This window comes from Typopeltis vanoorti, chromosome 25 (assembly GCF_054136105.1).
Source record: "Typopeltis vanoorti isolate ZY-2024b chromosome 25, IOZ_Tvanoo_1.0, whole genome shotgun sequence".
Classification (NCBI taxonomy): Eukaryota; Metazoa; Arthropoda; class Arachnida; order Uropygi; family Thelyphonidae; genus Typopeltis; species Typopeltis vanoorti.
This window is the reverse complement of record NC_143573.1, coordinates 37,272,296-37,293,995: the sequence shown is the minus strand read 5'-3', so window position 1 is coordinate 37,293,995 and position 21,700 is coordinate 37,272,296. Positions and strand designations below refer to the sequence as shown.

At 33.8% G+C, this 21,700-nt stretch overlaps 1 protein-coding gene across 3 annotated transcripts in view; it reads left to right on the top strand.

The window, feature by feature from the left end:
• The window catches only part of Eip78C (Ecdysone-induced protein 78C), a 462,133-nt gene that overhangs the window by 436,462 nt on the left and 3,971 nt on the right, over positions 1-21,700 (top strand). For 2 of the 3 annotated variants that reach the window (XM_090414450.1, XM_090414452.1), the window contains one exon: positions 8,796-9,071. In XM_090414450.1, coding sequence (XP_090270576.1) covers positions 8,796-9,064 — 269 coding nt within the window. In that variant the 3' untranslated portion in view covers positions 9,065-9,071. Of the gene's footprint in view, positions 1-8,795; positions 9,096-21,700 lie in introns of all 3 variants that reach the window. The other variant, XM_090414451.1, reaches the window with a different exon arrangement.

Genomic DNA, 21,700 nt, shown 5'->3' with positions numbered 1-21,700 from the left:
ATTGAGATAGCCAAGTTTAAATGCAGGTCATTTTCTCACAGATAATAGATTATATACATTTATGTGGATGTTGATACTCAGTTGTGTAAACCTCTTAGTCATTTTTTAATGCAATTCCCACACACTCAAGGTTGTAAATCTATAGTGTGTTAATACTGTGGGTAGTCGACTGGCGTTTTCCATTTTTTTTAAATATTTTTTTTTTACATTGTACAAACCTTGGTCTAGAGACCAAACATTAAACTTTTTCAAGCCACTTCAGTCCTTCAGTAAGCAGAGTGGTGGTTTTGCACTAGGAAATGACATCTACCACCTAAAGACAATTGCAATCCATGCCCATGGTGGGATTCAAACTCTCAGCTGGGTTGGTTGAAGAGTGGACACTAACTACTTTGCTGACCCAGGCTGACAAATGTGTTTGTTATTTTTAGTTTGATTTAATTTAATCAGGTTACTTAAATATATACATTTATATAATAAACTTGTATGGTTGTTAATGTAGTAAATGATCAGAATCTACTTGTGAAGCAGGATATCACAACTAAACAGATTGTATTGACAGGAAGAAGATGTGGTTGCAGCAGCACAAGGTGATAGAATGTGTAAACATGAGAATGAGATTGGTTGGAATGGAAATCAGTCAGGATCAGGGAAACAGGAGTGGTCAGACTGGAGAGAGAAAGGTGAGTGCTGGTGCTAGTAAATGACCTCAAAGGATTGTTAAATTTGTACACAAATGTAAGGAGTATTTGAAACGAGAGCTGAGTTTGTTGCAATAATTGAGTCAATATGCCCAAAGGTAACTGGTATAAGTGAAACTTGGTTGTCTGAGGAGGATGTGATGTTTGGAATAGAAATGGAAGGATATATAATTTTCCAGAAGGATAGAAATGTGAAAAGAGGAGAGGAGTGCTGTTAATGATCGCAGAGGAATTGTGTCCACAAAGTGTCGAGGTTGATAATGCATGCACAGATTTTGAATCTGTGTTGTGTGAAGTTGAAATTAACAGGCTAGTATATCTGATAGGATACTGTTATAGGCCAGGGAATGTCGAGAATACTGATTATGAAATGTTTAGGCAAATTGGTTGGGCATGCAAAAAAGGTGATCCTGATGGGAGACTTTAATTACAGGAATATAGAATGGAAGGAGGAGATAGTGTATGGGAACAAGGAGAGTGAGTTTATTGAATTTCTGAGAAAGAAATATCTTGAGCATCATGTGACTGAAGCATTTAGACACTTTAATGTTTTGGATTTGTTGGTAACTTCACGAGATGTAGTTGTTAATGAGGTGTTGACACTGTTGCTGGTTGGTGAGTGATCATAAGGTACTTGTTTGAGAAGTGATGAAACAAGAAAAGGTTAACTGCCAAAAATGGATTATGTGGGAGTATAAAGTGGGTGATTATAATAATATCTGTAATCAGTTGGCATCAGTATGTTGGGTAGATGAGCTGAGCAGAAAAAGAGGATGACATGTTACACTGATGGATAGTCATGGCAGCAAAATAACAGTTGCATTATCAGCATATATCATACTGGTGTAAATGATGTGGTGCAGTATATAGAAGGGAGGCAAGTATTAGAATTGGAAGCAGAGGTGTAGCTAGGAGGGGGTGGTCCATCCCAGGCGGCACTTTGAACCTCTTTTGAACTTTTGCAGTTAATTCTGAAATACAGTCTCGAACTCATTTCCAAATATTGTAATACTACTGCGAATTTTCCTCACAATTGCTGTAAGTGTTGCTAGTTGTGAGAAGAATTTTTCTAAATAAAATTGATTAAGAATTACCTACATTACTATGACATAGACTTCACCAATGTCATCGACGATTTTGCTAACAGAAAAGCAAGAAAAATAACATTTTAGAATGTTGAAATTAAAGTTTTACTTCAAAAACAGTGTTTTAATTTATTTTCCTATACGTCGTTTTGACTTTTTGTAATATTTTTGGTGTGTATTGAGAGGAGCGGCAAAAGCTCTAGCTACACCACTGATTGGAAGCGAAAGAATTAGAGGTGCATCATTGATTGGGTTAGATGTTAATAGGGCTGTGGGACTGGATGACATATCACCACTTCATGTGCACAATTAAGGCATGTCCACCACGGTTGGCTATGCCCTTGACCTGGTTATTTAATGAAAATCTTGCAGTGGGTAGGGTTCCTAAGGAGTGGAAAGAAGGCAAAATAGTATCATTCCACATGCATCGTTCTAGGACAGAAGTTTCCAATTATAGACCAGTCTATATAACTGCAGTTGTGGTCAAGGTGTTGGAGAGATTGGTTAGGAATAGAATACAGGATTGGGTTGGTAGGCATAGCATTCTTTGATGGTCAGCATTGATTTGTAAAGGATAGGTCCTGTTTTAGCAATTTACTTGCATTTTATGATAGGGTAATGAGTGTGTTAGATAAGGAGAATCATATACAAAGATATTCTTGGACTTATCAAAAGTGTTTTGATAGATTACCACATGATAAGTTGGTGTACAAGCTGCAGAGAATGGGAATATAGTATATTGGTTAGATGGATTAGAGATCAGCTCTCTGAATGATACCAGCAAGTTGTTTTGATGGAGCAGTGTCTCTCAAAAGGAGGGTAACCAGTGATGTTCCCCCCCCCCCCCTCCAGGGTTCTGTTTTTGGTCTCTGCTGTTTAACTTTTTTGTAAGTGATAAATCATGTGGACTGGGGATCTTCAGTTGTTTGCTGGTGATGCAAAGTTGGGGAGAATTATAAGCAGCACTGCTGATGTTAATCCCCTTCAGGAAGATTTGAATAGACTTGACTTCAAAGGAGTGGGGGTTGTAATATTAATAAGTGCAAGGTGTTGCATTTTTGAGTGTAAAAATATGAGGCTGTGTACTGTATCGACAGTGCTGTACTACAGGAGGTGGATGAGATTCAAGATTTAGGCGTGATGGCTGGCAGACTGAAGTTTAGAACGCATATTGCTAGTGTTGTAAAGGCTATACATTGTGTTGCTGCTATGACAAGAAGTACTCTAACGTGTGAGGATAAAGAAGTGGTTGCGCCACTGTATAAAGCACTGGTCAGACCACATTTGGGCTATTGTGCTCAAAAAGTCCAGAGGTGAGTGACTAAGACAATATCAGGACGCTGGACTGCTGGCTATGGGGAAGCGGTGGGGAGGTTGAAGAAATGTGGATTGCAGAGTTTGGTGGATAGGAGGAAAAGAAGTTATATGATAGACATTTTAAGTTTATGAGAGAATTTTATTGGATTAATCCAGATGAGATTATAAAAGAGTAGAAGGTGAGAAGGGAAAAACCAGAGGCCATCCCTGGAAGTTATATAAAAGTGTGGTGAAGAGGGGTGTAAGGAGTATTTTTTTTTACATAGAGAATTATCAGTAAATGGAATGCATTACCAGATTGTGTTGTTAATGTAAGTAGTGTTAAGAATTTTAAGATTGGGTATGATAAATATGTTGTCAATGAATGAACCTCTCACAATGAGTCTGCTGATGCCATGGAGAGTGCAATAATAATAGTAAATGCATGAAATTTTACTGATTTATGGCAAATAAATTCATGAATTTTTAAGGTAATACTATAGTTTTGTGATTATAAAACTTCAGAATTTTTTTTTTTTATGGAAGTAAAATCTCACTAATTTGGAATCAGATTCCAATTTTGCTTTTTTATGCTTATTTAATAATAGGAGTTTTGCATTTCCTTTGACATAGTTATAATATTGAAAAGTCATTGTTTTCCAATTTTTAAAAGATCACGTCTAATAGAAATTGGTAATTACCTTACAGTTTGCAAGTTAACCGTTTGTGATAACTTCCTGTTGGGGGATGGGCAATCTTTGATAAAATTGAGATTCTGTACAGCAGTTGAGAGAATTCATACTGAGTCACTCATGTTTTCTGACTTTTAAAATAAAGTACTGTCATTACATATGTTTTCTCTTGGAGACAAAATTCAGTTTATTAAATGTACTAATTCTGAGTACAGAAAATATTTTTAAAGAGAAATTACAAATGAAGTTAGAAAATACCAACCTAGTGGGATAACTCACTTGATAAAAAAATTTTCATTTTTTTTTAAAGGAGAGCATGGATGGATAAGGATGACTTTCTATGGTTGATTAAATTTCTAAATGTGTAACTCAATTTGCTTAAAAAACTTTGCTAAGGAAGAAGTGGAGGAATATTTTGAGTCATTCAGCACACAAAGGAAAATCTGGTCTTTATTGGATATTTCAGTGAGTACTCATATGAACAATCATCTGCCAGGGTACTTTCTGCAATTTGTGAAGTTATTCTTCCACATTCGTTCTTTCTTTGACTTGCAGCATAATGATAATTCTATTGGGTTGCTTTTAATTGGCTGGATTGCAAGCAAGAAGACTCCAGAAAGCAAAATATAATACCTTGATAGTATTGGAATTCTGGCATAAAGACCTAATAATAAGGTATTTAATCATGTAGTAATATTATAGTATCGTTTGAAAGTTTGTACCGGAAATTTGATTAAAAAATTGGTTTAGTTTTGTCTTGGATATCGTATGTTATGGTTTCGTGCAGGTCTACACATTTTACCGTGTAAGCTTCCGTAACCGATAATCCCACGGAATAGGTTGGTTACTCCTTATTCCCGGTGGTATCCCATGTCTGTTGAAACGTGTGTTCATGGGGCTGGTTTGCCTGCTTTTCGGAAGGAAAAAACACTGCCATCCATGCCCAAGACCGGCTAGCTTGGCTATGGCTGAGGAAGATCCTTGAGCTCCTTATGTCTCCGACAGGAATCAAAGAAGTCCTTTAATTTTTTTTTTAATTATTATTTAGAAAATGTTCTTATTTCCATAAATAAGAAGTTATTTATGGGAATTGAAAGTCTCCCCCCCCCCCCCATTAGACTTGGATTTCAGTTACTCCCATTTATATTTGGCAACATTGTAAATTCCAGCTGAATGATATTTTAATGGATAGCTTGGTTAGTCTTAAAATAGCTCTGTGGCCCAAATGTAGTATTTGAGTAGATAGATCAATATTTAGATCTATCTACTCGACTAACTTATATTATAGACTAACATAATGACACATAAGTTAGGGGAAAAAAAAAAGTATTTAATATTTGTAGAATTTTCAGCTAGATTTCATAGCTGTTGTCAATGCAGTTTAAAAAAGATACACAATAAGAACAACATTTGAATTGCAAGTGTGAGGCAATGTATGCTATCAACTGCAAGTAGATAACTCTATCTACTACTGTTAGAATTCAAAGAAATAAATTTAAATAATTTCATTATAAGAAACAGGAGTAAGGAGTGTTATTTGGGATGACTTCCCAAAATTGGGAAAGTTTCAAGGCAGTTGTTTTTTTAGGTTTGGACTATGAATGTGGACTTCACAACTTTCTTTCAGAAGAAATAAACTTTTATGTAAGACTTTACTTTTGTTCCAATGAATTCTATGCCTAGTGGATAAGGCATTGCTAGCTTAAACTAAACTTATCAGACTCTTGAAGTAAAATACTCTTAGTGTTCTTCTAGACCAGAGGTCGTGAACCGGCGGCTTTGGAGCTGCATGTGGCTCTTGGCTGAACAAAGTGCAGCTCTTTTATATTGAATTAAAAGATACATAATTAATACAAACAACTAAATATTGTTTTTTGATACGGCCTATTCGTGGTGCTAGATACTATGCATGTGACGTGTGTTACGCATGGAATTTTATGACATGAACAACTGACAACTACGTTACATTTGAAATACTGCTAAATGTCAACCCTGCCTAAGGTAACTAACGCCAAGCCGAAAAAATTGAACTAATTGATCAGCTGTCCTGTCAAACACCACGGTTTTTAGATACATATGGATTTTAACTGTCAAAATAAATATTCATTGGTTAATTTATTTATTGTGGTACTAAACTGGTGTTTTATTTAGTGTCAGGTAATGTTATGCACAAATTAATTTTTATTATGTTATTATGTTGAATTTGTGTTTTTACTTGCAGGTAAATTTGTGATAATAACCCTCCTAATATGAGTTCAAGAAAAAGAAAAATAATCGAAGAAAACAGGGGATTCAATAAAATGTGGATAGAGAAATTTGCATTAGAAGTAAATGGAAATCCGCTATGTTTAATTTGCCATCTACGACTTCAAAATAACAAATCAAGTAATGTCGAACGACATTTTTGAGGAAAACATTTAGATTTCAGTAAAAAATATCCTGACGGTGATAATAGAAAAAAAGCTATTGAAGAATTACAAAAGAAAACATTGCTTCAGCAAAGAAATTTGTCAACTTGGACGAAATCTTCGTCGAATACTACTGAAGCAAGTTTTTTGTTATCCCTTGAAATAGCAAAAGTGGGAAAACCTTTTACCGATGGTGAATTTCTAAAAAATTGCATGTCTCTGAAATCCTATTTGAGAATATGAAAAATAAGGACGAGATACGTCAAAAAATTAAACATTTACCTCTTTCGGGCTAGAACTGTCAAGGAACAGATTGTAACAATTTCTGCAGAAGTTTCAAATATGCAAATTATGATTATTAATTCTGCCGATTTTATGTCTATTGCGGTTGATGAATCAAAGGATATTTCCGATATGACACAATGCTGCATGATGGTTAAACATATCACTTCTTCCAGTACTGGAGAAGAACTTCTTGATCTGCTAACACTTAAAGGTCACACTGCAGGTCACGATATTTCAGAAAATCTTCTAACAAGTTTACAGAATAAAAATATAAATATTAATAATATGGTATGCATTGCGACCGATGGCACGCCTTCTATGATTGTGAAAAATAAGGGGTTTGTTAAATCCACATGGAGTTATTTCATTTCATTTCATTGCATTTTTCATCAAGAAGCTTTAGTTGCAAATTCTTTGGGATTATTACTACAACTAAAAAGAGTGATGGATGTTGTTGTGACAATGATCAATTTCAAGCATTGAATCACAGATTTTTTGAACATTTTTAGAGGAACTAGGTAGTTAACATAAAGATTTAATGATATTTACATTTATACAATAGTTATCAAGAGGAAAAGCATTAAAACTTTTTTTTTAGTGTTTAAAAGAAGTAATAGTTTTCTTAACCACTAAAAATTATAATATAAATCATGTGGAACTTCTCAGTAATCCCAAATCGATACAAATTTTTTGTTTTTTGCTTGATATGACAGAACATTTTAATAAGCTAAATTTCAAGTTGCAAGGGAAGGGAAACACAGCCTTACCTTTGAATAGAAACTAAGTGTTTTTCGAACATGTTACTGAAGAAAAATTTATATATTTTGAAAATCTAAAAATTATAGATTGAATTTAAATCAAGAAAAAGTTGATTGTGAATATTTGCTGAAATGATTACTCTAATTTTAGATTCATTTACAAGCAGATTTCAGGATTTTAAAAAACATCAGGAGATGATGAAATTTATATTATATCCGTCAAATTGCAATTTAAAATTAATAGATATTGAAGCTTTTCCTGGAATATTAATTGCAGAACTACAAATGGAGCTTCTGGAAATTCAGAATAAAAGCATCTGGGTACAAAAACTTCAGGAAATGGTAGCAGAAAGTATGGAAGAAACACCACAGGAAATTATATTTAAATGTTGGAATTCTTTCCCAACTAATTTATTCAAATGCTAGGCAACTTGCTTTTGGGGTTTTGACTCTTTTCGGTTCAACATACAATTGTGAAGAATTTTTCTCTTCAATAAATTACATTAAAAATAAGTATAGGAACAAATTGACTGATGAATGTTTGAAAGCCGAATTACTATTAAAGTGCACGACATACAATCCAGATTTAAGTAAATTGGCTGAGAAGATGCAAAATCAAATGTCTCATTAGTGAATTTTAAATTAAAACAATCAAATATCTATTAAAATACATAATATTGTATTTTTGTTCAGACTAATTCTTTTTTTGCAATACAAATTCTGACATTTTTTGCAATATTATACTTAATTAAACATGTTTTGTGAGTAAAAACTTAATCAAACTTAATGTTGTTTTATCTATTGAACGTATAAAAAATTTATATGCAAACATAAAAGTGGTATTTGATAACTGGAAGTACTGAATTAAAAACAAATTTACCGAAGTTTGAACTAACTGCAACTTTGAGTCACCAGGAAAAATCGAATGGAAGATGTGGCTCCCAAAATTTTGTTTTAATTAATTTTTTTGGTGGAATGTCTTTTTGGTTCAAAAAGGTTCCCTACCCCTGTTCTAGACAAATCTGAGGTGAACAACCAGTATATCCATAATTATACTTCTTTGCCAGATTAACCTACAAGTTTCTTTCCATCCCATTAGAAAACTAAATTCCTTCTTAGTCTCTCCAAAAGATAAATATCCTCCTCTTTCTTGTCCTGGAGTTTATAGGATTCTAGAAGAACATCAGTAGTATATTGTGTTTCAAGAGTGATAAGTCTGGTTTAGCTAGCCAATGCCTTATCCTCTAGGCATAGAATTTGTGTGTTTATCTCTTTTCAACTGTATTGACAATGGCTAGGAAATTGTCAGAAATTCTATAAGTATTAAATAATTTTATCATTATGTAGTTCTTGAGCATGGTTTGGAAAATTTTTCGTTTTATGTAGTGAATAATGTACTACATGGCTAACACTGAAAACAGGAATGGAATGATGAAATCTTATCCCTTTTTAATAATGATTTTAAATGTTTGTTGATTAACCAATTTTACTGCCCTTTATGTGTTTAGTGATTACATGAATGCATAAATGGATATTTTGTCCATAAAAGTAAAATGATTTTTATTTTTAGAACGATCAGGGATATATGATCATAAAGCTATAGAGCAACAGCAAGAAAAATTGATGGAAGCTCTCAAGTTGCAGGTTGGCAGGAATCATCCCAGTGACCCTCATCTATTTGCAACCTTAATGATGAAGCTGCCTGAGCTACGATCACTTGGTGGAAAGCATATGGACCATTTACGATGGTTCAGAGCTAACTGGACACACTTAAAACTTCCACCCTTGTTTGCTGAAGTATTTGACATTCCAAAATGTGAAGAAGATGCAGCCCAATGACAGCTGGGTATTTATCTACTTATATTTTAATGTAAATAATTATTCTCAAACATTCTTAATTTATGAGAAATAAAATATCCAATTTTTATTTAATAAAATCTTTATTAAATTTGATAACTTTTTTTTTTCATTATATAATAGGACAAAATATTCATGAACTAGACTTTATTCTGATAAAAAAAAAAAAAAAAACACTTAATTTCTTCTGATTGGTTAAGGTACATTGATTATAGCGAGTTTGTGCATTGATAATTGTATTTCTTGAATTTGTAGAAAATTACAATATTAGCTTGCCATCCTTAAATTTGCAAGAAACTGCAGTTGATTATTGTATTTTTGTATTAAGATAATTTTGCATCAACTTACTAATGGAATGTGCCACTTCCTGGCAGTGGCACATTCCATTAGTAAGTTGGGAGAATTGCCTGGATAAACAAGGTCAATCCCCTTCCAGCTTTCTTTGGGAAACCAGGGCAAATTTCTGAATGATAACTATAGGATGTCACATTCAGTCAATACTGATTAGGAAAAGGAAGGATAGTTTTATACTAATTAACACTAAATGAGAAGATAAGCTTCTTGAATGATGCCAGATTTAAAGTAGCATGATGTGGGCTAATTTCAGATGAAAAATTAAGCAGACATTTGTGCCCATAGTCTCACAAAAGGTTCTAGCAGAAAAGCCTTAAAGTATTAGAGAAGGCAAGAATTATAAACACGTTAACACAAGGATATTTTAATGTTTGTCTTTAAAATATTTTAATATTTTAAATTTATATGGAAAAGAAATTAGTCAGAACACTAAATTAACTGTATACAAGACAGTGTTCAAACCAACTTATGGATCTGAGATCTGGGTTAGAAGTAAAACACTTGACCAAAGACTAGAGACTGCAGATTTGACAGAGATTAGGGGTATGAACAGGTGGCATCAATGGCAATATCATATCAAAAATGAGGATATTAGGAAAGAACTTGATATTGTCAGCATCTAGGAATGCATTTGCAGAGCTAATCTCAGATAGTATGGTCACTTAAGCAGAATGGAAGAAGAAAGATTAGCAAAACAAGTATTCTCTGCCAGGTTGGCAGGAAAAAGACCCAGAGGAAGACCAAGATATAGGTGGATTGATACAGTAAAAAGTGCCTTAGAAGACAGAAATATAAGACCTGATAATATTGGAGTTTTGACATTTAACAGACTGATTTGGAGGAAAATTGTAGATAGGAAATTAGTAATGATGTAAATTTTTCATGTAGTACTGTCATATCTTGTACATCCCTTAAGGGTATATATCAGGAATTTGATGATGAAATATCATCAGTGATGAATAAATTATAGATATTAAATCACAATTTCATATAACAATCTTAATTTATAAATTCAATTAAAGATAACATTAGACTAATGTAAAAATTAAAGGTCTCAATTAAAAAAAAAATTCACAAGACACTTTCCTCTCCATCCTATAGTTGACTGTATTGATTCATGTACTTATCGCATTGCCAAATATTTAGCGAAATTACTGAAATCACATAGGCAAATCACACTCTTTTTTTTTTGAAAAACTCTGGATTTCTTAAATAAATTAAGAAATATCTCATTACAACGTACTAATCTTATTGTGAGCTTCGATGTAGAATCTCTGTATACTAACGTATCTCTCAAAGAGACTACAATTACTTGCTGACATCTTTCCACAAGATATCGTAAAATTATTCGATTTCGTGATGCACTCTGGATATTTCTTTTGTCAAAACAGATTCTACAACCAAGTGGAAGGAAAGGCCATGGGAAGTCTACTTTCACCTGCTTTAGCCCAACTTATATTTGGAACATCTAGAAGACTTCCTGTTTTCATCTATGTTTCCTCTACCATCCTTTTGGGTTAGATATATAGACATCTTTTCAGTGTGGCCTCGCAACAGAGATTCCTTACTTTCCTTTTTAGCCAAAATAAATTCCTTACATCCTAGTATTAAGTTTACCATGGAGATTGAAAAAGACAAGTTATCCTCCTGATCTGCTCACCTTCAGGTATTCTGACAGAAAACCCACTTTTACTGGACATTACATTCTCAAACAATCTGCCCATTATCCTTGTCAAAAAACAGGAATCATAAAATGTTTAATTCAACGAGCTAATTGCTCAACTCCCCATGAATTACAGAAAGAACTTTCAACTGTCAAACATCACATAAAATTAAATGGCTTCTCCGAAAAAACTACACAACATCTGTTCGATTCCTACAATCCAATCCAGAACAACAACGAATCAATATGTCAAGTTCCAATTCATATATTTCTGGGATTTCAGAACCAATTTCAAGAATTCTGAAGAAATATGATTTAACGGCCACTTATATCCTTATTAACAAAATATCCACTATTTCCCTCTTCTAAAGATAAATGCTCAACTATGTCTCCGCCTGGTGCATATCAAGTTCCTTGTAACTGCAATCTGTCATACTTTGGACAAACCGGACGCTCTGTAGAAAAAAGAATACAAGAACATCAATCATACATTCTTCACAACAAATCTGATAAGTCTGGATTGGAGAAGCGCAGGATAGAGACAAGCCACGGCATTCTCTGGTTGAAGACTCGCCTTCTACACAGATGTCACTATAAATTCGAACGCCTATTCAAAGAGAGTGCTGAGGCCTTACTTCAATGTCCCTAACTTGAATCAAAATGACTGTATATCCTTGTCAAAAATATGGGAAAGTTTAATCCGGATAACACACTAAAAAAAAAAAAAAAAATTTTTTTTTTTTTTTAATCGAGACCTTTAATTTTTACATTAGTCTAATGTTATCTTTAATTGAATTTATAAATTAAGATTGTTATAAAATTGCGAATTAATGCCTATAATTTATTCATCACTGATGAAATTTACCTTTCTTTAATGCTTAGCAATGTAACATCACACAGCTCGTTCTACTTTTGAATGATCAATTGTTTGTATTCCGCCTTGTAAAAACTGTTCCTATCAAGCCACTGAGGATAGTTCTGTTAGTTTCGGACTGACATATTTGGCAAACATTAAAATATTCTTGTGTTGACGTGTTTATAATTCTTAATTCAATGTTACAAGTGTCTCTCAAAGATAGAATTAAAGAAGGCAGCTGACAACTTGTTCTTATGAGAAATCGAAGAAGCAAATGGCAGTTGTAGAAATGTTTTGAGAAAATTTGAAGAAAAGAATAAGGCTACTAATAATATAAATTAAGTAGATATTAAATCCAACATCATTTCAAAGCTGAATACAGAAATATAAAAGTTTAGTGCAAAAATTGACCAGAGAGCTTGCAGGAATACACTGTCTCCATGCTATGAGTTGCCCTAACCGAACTTTGTAGGAAGTGACGAACGCTCAAAGCACCCATTTATTTGCCTCCTATTGGTTCATTTTGATAAGGTTTCACTAGTCTGACAGCGGTTTCAAACTCTTAGGTTTTCGTCAGGCTAGGTAGAAACCTAAGAGAGCAAAAACTCTCAGTACTAAGTAACTTGAAGTGTCAGAAAGGTGTATTTTCCGTAACCGAACTCTCGGTCGGTGCGTAAAATATTTACTAAAATAAAGAGCCAACAGGCTTCATTTCGGCGATGCAAAATTATATAAATTAAGTGGATATGAAATCCAACATAATTTCAAAGCCGAATACAGGAATTATAAAAGTTTCATGCAAAAATTGACCAGAGAGCTTGTGGGAATACACTGCCACCATAGTAAGAGTTGCCCTAGCTGACCTTATAGGAAGTGCCGAACACTCGAAGCATCTGTCTATTCAACAAGTGAGTAATAGCTACTAATAATTTTTTTTTTCTGTTGGTTTTTCCTGACATCACATCTGTTTTGTTGCCTTTTTGTTTAAGTGACCATATTACCTTAGATTAGCCTCTGCTAACAATATTTAAGTTCCTTTTTAATATTGCCATTTTCAATATAATTCTGCTGTTGATGCAGTCTTTCAACTCCCCCCCCTTCTACTTTTCTCTGAAGTTTCTGTGGTAACTTGTCTTTGATTAGCATTTTATTCTTAACCCAACTTTCAGATCCTTTTAAAAATAGGTTGAAATGCTGTCTTGTATACTACTAGTTTTGGTTAATTATCTTATTCCATATAAACATATTCACCTAACTCCCAACCATACTAGTATTGCTTATTCTATTACAACTTGCTGTAGCAAGTTGACTGTATCATAACTTAGTTCATAGTATCATACCCCCCCCCCCCCAGCATGACTTCTTTGTTGAAAGTTTCTTCTTCTTTCCTAGATTTCATCAGGAACATTGGGAGTCTGTAAATGTTTTCCATCGGTTCTTTATCCTTGCTATTGGTCTTAGTTCAGCAAAACTCTTCTTCTCACATTCTATTAAAGTCTATCTCCTCCATGTATTTTTAGGACAGCCACACTTTCTCTTTCCTTTTGGATTCCATTCTAGGGCTGTGTGACAGATTTCTTCATGATCTTTCCTAAGTCTTTGTCCAATCTAAATTTGTTTTTCTGATTTCAAAGTAGACTTTTTGCTGATTTGTTCTTTTCCAGATGTCTTTGTTAGTAATAATTTGTGGCCACCAAATTTGAAGTATGCTCTGCAGACATCGGTTTATGAATAGTTTTAGTTTTCTTTGCATTTCCTTTGAAACCAGCCACGTACATCTATATAAAAAAACTAATTTAATACATGCATTAAATATTTTTAATTTTGTATCTGTATGAATATTTTTTATTTTGCATACTCTACTAAGTTTAGCATATGCACTTCTTGTCTTTTAGAATCCTTATGTCAACATCTCTAGTTGCTCCTCCATCTGTAGATAAAACACTGTCGAGATATGTAAAATGTGAAAACAGTTTCCATTTTCATTTGTACTTGGTGCCTTGTTGTTCACGTTAATTCTCATTTCTTTTGTTTTGTTTGTATTTATTTTCAAATCAACTTTCAGTGATTCTTCTTGTAATGTGGTTAGTTTGTTTTGGATATCTGTATGTCTGTGAGCAATTAGACATCATCTGCATATTCTAGATCACTCAGAGTATTATTTATTTTTCATGCTATTCCTTTTGCATGTTTCATTGCTGTCTGTCCTAGAATTTGATCTTGCACCGGTATAAATAATAAGAGAGATAAAAGACATCCTTGCTGCACTCCAAATAGTTTGAAAGGGTTGTGACTGATATCCATCATGCAGCACCTTGCATTGCAATTTGTTATATTCTTCCTGTATGAGGTTTATTATCTTGTGTGGCATTTCTTTGTTTTGAAGTGCATTCCACACACAAACTCTAGCAATGGAATTGAAGACTTTTTTATAATCCACAAACAGCAAACATAAAAGAGTTAAATTCACCTGACTATTGGATTATTATTCTTAAGGCATTAATATGGTCTATACATGATCTATTTGGCCTAAAACTAGACTGCTCTCTTCTCATGTCTTCATCTAAAATATTAGAGATTCTTAAAAGAATAATTTTGCAGAAAATTTTGCTAATGACCCATAGCTGGTTTATGTTCCTCCAATTATTAGTTTCCTAATTCTCCTTTATTTGATATTTTTACTATTATTCCTGTATTCCAATCCCTAGAGAATGTCTCTTTTCCCCGATATCTTGGAATAGTGGGTAGAGCATATCTGTGATTGTTGTTGTTGTTGTTGTGTCAGATTTTATTAGAACCTCTGCCATGATATCATGTCCTGCCGCTTTAACATTTTTCATTTCTTTAATAGCTTTTTTATCTCCAATTTAGATGGTGGGCTGGTATCAATTTTTAATTCATCTACTCCTTTTTTTTAAATTTCTGTTTGTATTCTATCACTGCTATTGTTTAAGATTTGACTAAAATGTTGTCTCCACCTTTCCAATTGTTTTTCTGTTAATACTAGAATTTTTCCATTGAGGTCCTTCACTGGGACATTCTTTTGCATGGCTTCTCCAGAAAGTATTCTTATGATACTGTGTAACTCTCTACTGTTATGCTTGTCTGCAGGTTGTTGTGCCCTCGATGCCAGTTCTTTAAACCATTGCAGTTTATCTTTTCTAGCACTTCTCTTAACTTTTTTTTTATTTAAAATCTTATATTTGTCTTTAAGTTCATTTTCCTTTTGGGAAGTGTTTCTTGCACTCAATTTTAGCTTTAATTTCTTTCTTTTAGCATATCCTAAAACATGTTCTGCTGTATCATTGACTTTTTTTTTACCTTTTTCCATTTAGCCTTTATATCATCATTGCTTATATCCTTTCTCCTTCAAAATTAATATTCATATATTCCCTTAACTTTATTTTAAACTCATTGCAGGGTTCAGAATTTTCTAATTTAGCAATATAAAATTTCTGTCTATTAAATGTTGTTTTCTCCTGATGATTTTTTCAAATATACAACTGCATAGATCCTATTATTAGGTGATGATCTGAGCTAAGCTCAGCACTTTTTATTTTTTATGTCTAATAACATTTTCCTACACCTTTGGCTGATGGCAATATGACCTATTTGATTCTGTGTTTTGCCATCTGGTGACACCCAGGTTACTTTATGTATTCTCTTATGCTGGAAGATTGTGCCACTTATTACTAAGCTATATTTGCTGAACAGTTCTACCAACGATTCGCCATTTACATTTCTCTCTCCCAAATCATGCTTACACATTACATTCTCCACCCCTCATTATTTGTACGAACTTTATCATTGAAGTCACCCATGAGAAGTATGCTCTCTTTACCATGTGTCATCATCAAGGTCTTATCAAGCAGACTTTAATACTTTTCTTTTTCTTCAAAGGATACATTCTCAGTTGGGGCATAGCACTGAACAGCTCTTAGTCTTCCAAATTTAGTTTTAAGATTTACTGCTATTATTTGTTCTGAAATTGGTTACCACCCAATCATTGCTTGACAAAACTTTTGCTCATGAGAATTCAAACTTCATATTGATGTATATCAGTTATATTAGGCATCCCTGAATAAAGAAACACATTCCCACTGGGAAAATGTTTTCTACCAGTACCATTCCATCTCCTTTCTTAGTCATACTAGTTTTCCTGTTTGATAATGTTTTAGCATTCCATTTGCCAATTCGTGTCCTAATTTTCCAAGCTTTAGTTAATACCAAGGAGTCTGTTCGATTTCTGGGGGTGGAGAATGTAATGTGTAAGCATGGTTTGGGAGAGAGAAATTAAATGGTGAATCGTTGGTGGAACTGTACAGCAAATATAACTTAGTAATAAGTGGCACAATCTTCCAGCATAAGAGAATACATAAAGTAACCTGGGTATCATACTGAAACTTAAATTTTCAGAGACTTGCAGGTTGTTAGCCCACAGAGTTCTTATTCTGGTGGTAGGGCTGCTACCTCAGCATCCAGGCATGCATTTTATATGCAAGCATTTACTCTCATGTAGATGTTTTTTCAGTTATACCCAGTCACCAGAGCCTCGTTTGTGATAACAGGTTCTACCACAAGGTGAGGGTGGTATTTGAGTGGAAGAGGCTATATATATCTTGAAGGCAAGGACTTCATAATATTATGCAATTCCCTCCCTTAGAACCCTTGTTGAAAGTTTAATGGGAGAAATTTTGTTTGGTACAATGTGCAATATGTATTCATTGCAAAAAAAAAATGAAAGATTTGTGTAAGGAAAGTGAGACATTGAGCAAATATGTAGGAAGTGTTTAGAGAGTGAGTACCAGTTTAGAGTTTTTCTTATACTCTCTCCACAGTTGTTGGAGAGAGTGAAACAAGTGATAGCAAAATGGAGAATATTAACAGAAAGTGGGAAAATATAAGTATTAGCAATGTTGTTGATAAAGGGTCAGGAAAATGAAAAGGACCTTATGAAAGAAATAGTGCACTTAAATGGACTCCTTCACAGGACAAAATGAGATTGAGTGATTGGTAGAGCTGAGAAGAGAAGAAACAAGAGGAGCAAGAGAAGAAACAGGAATTTATGACTTGACAGAGGAGGGAGAATTTTTTATGGTAATTTTATGGTAAGAAGAGTACTTCACAAGAGTCTGACTAAATCTTCTTTTTTTTTTTTCTGTTGTAAAAATTAATATCAGTGAATCTGTTGGACACAGAAATATAAAGTGAAAAAATTGATTGGTTTGGCTAGTACTAATGACTTCCAGTGAAAAATATGTATGCAAGTTATTGGAAGGGGGGGGGAGTAGCAACAGAGTAAAGATTGTTTGCTGCCACACTATGGTGTGGTGAGTTGAGGAAGAGGGTAGTTGAAAATGAATCAGAATGTGTAGTTGTGCATAATGAATGGAATGCAGCTTGTAGATCTGTGGATGAAAGGACTAACATAATACTGATGGATTGAACTTAAATGGATTTGAAGTTAGGTGTCATGAGAAAGCATTGTTCATGCCTCTTCCCCCAAATATGAGAATGAACAAAAAAAAAAAAAAAAAAAAAAAAAAAACTAATTTTAACAAATAAAATTAAATGGGATAGTTAATACAAGGTGTAAAGATGGAAGGGGAGCTAAGTGGATACTACAATATATGTATACTAATTGCAAGAAGTATTGAGAATAAGTGAGGAGATCTGTTACTCTCAAATCTTGAGGTCTCCTCCATCATTTCAACTAAGCTTAGTGAGTGAATAAATTTAGTTTCCTTCCTGCCAATATGATCTTTCTTATTATTTATCTTTATTCTACTTTGGGTAAGATCTTTATTCTTCTTTGGTTAAGCTAAAGTCCCTACTGATGGGAGTTTAACTTAACTAAATTAATTATTTAACTAAAAATCATTGGTTGTGCCACCTTACCAAAAGTTATAGGCAAGACTGAGCAATAGGATAATGTAGCTACAAGTATAGAATTTTCAAGAAGGATAAAGAGAATAAAATAGGGAGGGCATGGCCAGTGATAGAAGATGAATTGTATCCAAAAAGACAAGTGTCAAAGGCAGTCTGGTGAGATGATATTTTGTACTATTGGCCAATGGCACAAAATATACAGTTGGTTGCTGGCTGCTATTGGCTAAGGATTGCAAATGGTGATGGCAGACATGCAAGTCAAGTGATTATTATTAGGGAGAATTCATCTTTGGGGACAAATTAAAATGAAAAAATCATATGGTGAAAAGGAAATGGAATTTAATATGGAGCCTTGGAGTTTGAGAATGCTGGGTCTGGTCATAGAATCAGATCTGTACATAACAAAGGTAGCCACATCATCTCCAATTGATGATCACTGAGTCATGATTTAGGAGACTGTCAAACAAGTGAAGACTGATGAGCTACTACAGGACAGGTGGTTATTATAAACTTTGGAGGCAGCTTGAAGTGCCATAAGAAGCTGCAGGGGAAGGATGTTAATAGTGCATGAGAGATGGTCAAGGGGTATCTGAAAGAAGCAATATCAGACTGTATGCTTAAAGTTGGCATGATAAATTGGGTATAGGTTAGATGGATGAGTATTATCATTAAGATGACTGGCATGGAAAGAAAATCAGATGAAATGGAAAGAAATTAGCCAAGCAAACCATAGTGAAATGAAGAATGACTATGGAAGTATAACAAGTGCTTATGGTAGCGAAGTAACAAAAGCAGACAAAATGGTTTACTGAGTGACCATTCTGCAAGTGTCTCTGATCCATCTGAAGATTTTGCTGTGATGGGAACTGATGTGAGAATAGTGGTGGATGAATTGGAAGCATTTAAGATATTACAGAATCTCAATGCAGATACCACTGTGAGTTAAATGGGATATCAGTTTGTATTATAGGAATGTGCAAAAGGTATTGGCATTGTCTGAGAAGGCTATTTAACTTAAGTCTGGTAAAGGAGTGGAAGGAAGACAAAATAGTTCATTTGCATAAAGGGGGGGTTCAAGGCTATGGCAAATTATAAACCAGTCATTATCTCAGTAGTGATGATAAATGTATCAGAAAAGTTGATCAGAATTTAAGACTTGGTGGACAATATGGTATTCTGTGGTTGTAAGTGCAGAAGTCATGCCTTTAGTGATTTACTAAATTGCTATAATAGTGACAGCCAAAATTGGATAAAGGAAATTATTACGTGATCATGCTGCTTGATTTTTTTGGCCAAGCTATGTGCCACATTTCTGGAACTGTACTCTGGGAAAATGATAAAGCTAAAGATATATGTGGGAGTTTGGTGGATAGGGAGTAGAAGTCCAGTGTTGTAAAAGTGGCCAAAATAGTTAACAGAATTGCTTACTGAAGAATGTGCATTAGAAATTAGTTGGTTATCTTCCTCTTTATAAGGTTTTGACACTGCTGCATCTGGATTGTCAAGGGTTCTTTGAGATGTGGAAGTGATATAAGAGATCCAGGGGCAATGACCAAGATGGTGGGTCATTTCTAGAATGCTTCCCTGTGACAATGGATGGATAGTTTCAGATAGTTTGGAGGAGGGCTGAAGAACTCATTCCTGGAAATTGAGTAACAGTGCAAAATGAAATTGGCTGTTAGTCTGTGAGTGCTTTGTCATTTTGCTGAAGGGAAAGTAAGATAGATATTGTGTGGATAGTGTGAATATCTCATGATGAGTCTTCTGAATCTATTGGAGTTCTCATGGAATAATAAGTAATGAAAACAAAAGTAAAAGTGTAAACATTATTTGTTGAAAAGAGAATGCTAGAAAAGAGACTTAAATTGCTAGTAAAATAACTTGCTCTGCATTGCTAACACCATACTTGGCTGTGTGATTGAAAAGAGATTTCCCTTCTAGAGACCCATAAAAAATTAGTGCTTAAGTGCTGAATGAGGCATATTTTCAGAGAGTTTGTGCAGTTCTGGCATTTGAAAATTTGGCTTGGTTGCCAAATCTGAATATCCTCAGCAAGCCTCAACATTATATAAAAATTTAGAAAGCATTCGGGACAGAATGTTTTTTGATTGCTAAGTCTTGGATCTAAAGCAAAGTAAGTTGCTTATATATACAGATTGACTTGCAGATGTTTGGAATGTAAGTTGTAAATCAGTTTGTACTCTAGTACTATATGCTTTCACATCATATTTCACTTGGATTAAAATCTAAGTTCATATTGTTAGTTATGTTGTTACTTGGAAATGCCAAAGTAGCTTTATTTTATCAATGTTGACTTGCGAATCATTTTCACAAAATAAATTCATCTATTCCATGCTTTAGTGAGATTCAAATCCACAGCCAGTTAGTGTTGGTTAGCATTTGGAGATGCTGCCCACTTAGCCAATCAACCAAAATGGCTTTCTCTGAAGGAGCAATAAAACTAGAAAATGAAATGGAGAAAACTTGAGTGTAGGAAGCATTGGGTCTATTCTGATTCATCTAAATAAAAAATTATGCTAAATATATTTAGCATATAAAAATATATTTAATATTACTTCATCTTTTCATTTCCAGATTAGGAATAACTTTTTTATACATTGACAATTGATATAAGCAGAAAGTTTACTATGCTGTTTTTGCTTTCAAATAGCATTGTTGTATTAAATGGCTTTAGGTGGGGTCCCTTTTTAGTAGTTTATTGTAGCAAATTTACATATTGTAATAATGTTTGGTTATAGTGAGAGTTTGCTATACTATGTTTTAAGAAATTATTGCACTGATTTTATATTTTTCTGAAATTGTTCTTTATGATATTAACAAGCAGAATAGGGTAAATATGGACCACAGAAAATCCAAATATTGCATAGTGTCACTGTTTAAGCTTAGAATAAACTAGTTATCTTTGTTGATACAAAGATATCAGAACATTTTCAGTAGGTGTTGATGTCTTCCAATAAAACATGCCAAACTGCATACAGAAAATTCAATTTTGAATGCATTAACACTTTTGCTATGATCTTTGCTACCAGATTCTTTGAACCTGTAACGATTTTTTTTAAATAAATTATTCTTGATAAATTTTTATCTCTTACCCAAACAAGAGGAAACAAAAAAAAAGTTTGCACATGAAATAACTTTAGTATATGGAGGCAGGTGACTTGCATCAAATTTTCCCCTCCCTGCCAGTATCTTCTAATGCACAGTACACTTTCTTTTGGGCATGTATATTGCCATGCATTATGAGAAGGATCACCACCCAGGCTATTTTTGATCTTTATTAAGGTCTCATTGATAGTTGCTAGATCGATCCTATTGGAGATGCTGAGCTAAATCAGCCAGCCTGGTTGGCTGAGTGGTTAGCATATCCATTCTGACGAACAATCGGTTGGAATCGCGCTGTGGGCATGGGTGTTTGTGAATGTCTTTAGGCAGGAGATGGATTTCATCGCCTGTGTGCGACCACTGTGCTGCTCATTGGATACCTGAAGTAGCTTGAAAAAGTTCCACGTTTTGGTATCTAGAGCAGGATTTCCTAACCTGGTAAAAATAAATAAAAAAATACAAAAAAAAAATGTAAAATCAATAATAATAAAAAATAGAAAAAAGCCTCAAACCCCCCCCCCCCACACACACACACATACACTAGGTATATAGAAGCCTTTTGTGGGTGGGAGCCACATAGAAAAAAGAAAACTGATTTCCATATATGAGTAGGAAAATGGTTTCTCATATTATTAAAATACTCTGCATAAGAGATTTTTCCCATTTGATTTGAAAGTCAATTAAGTGTGAACAAACAAAAGTTTGCAGATGAAGTAAGTTCTCTTAAATAAAT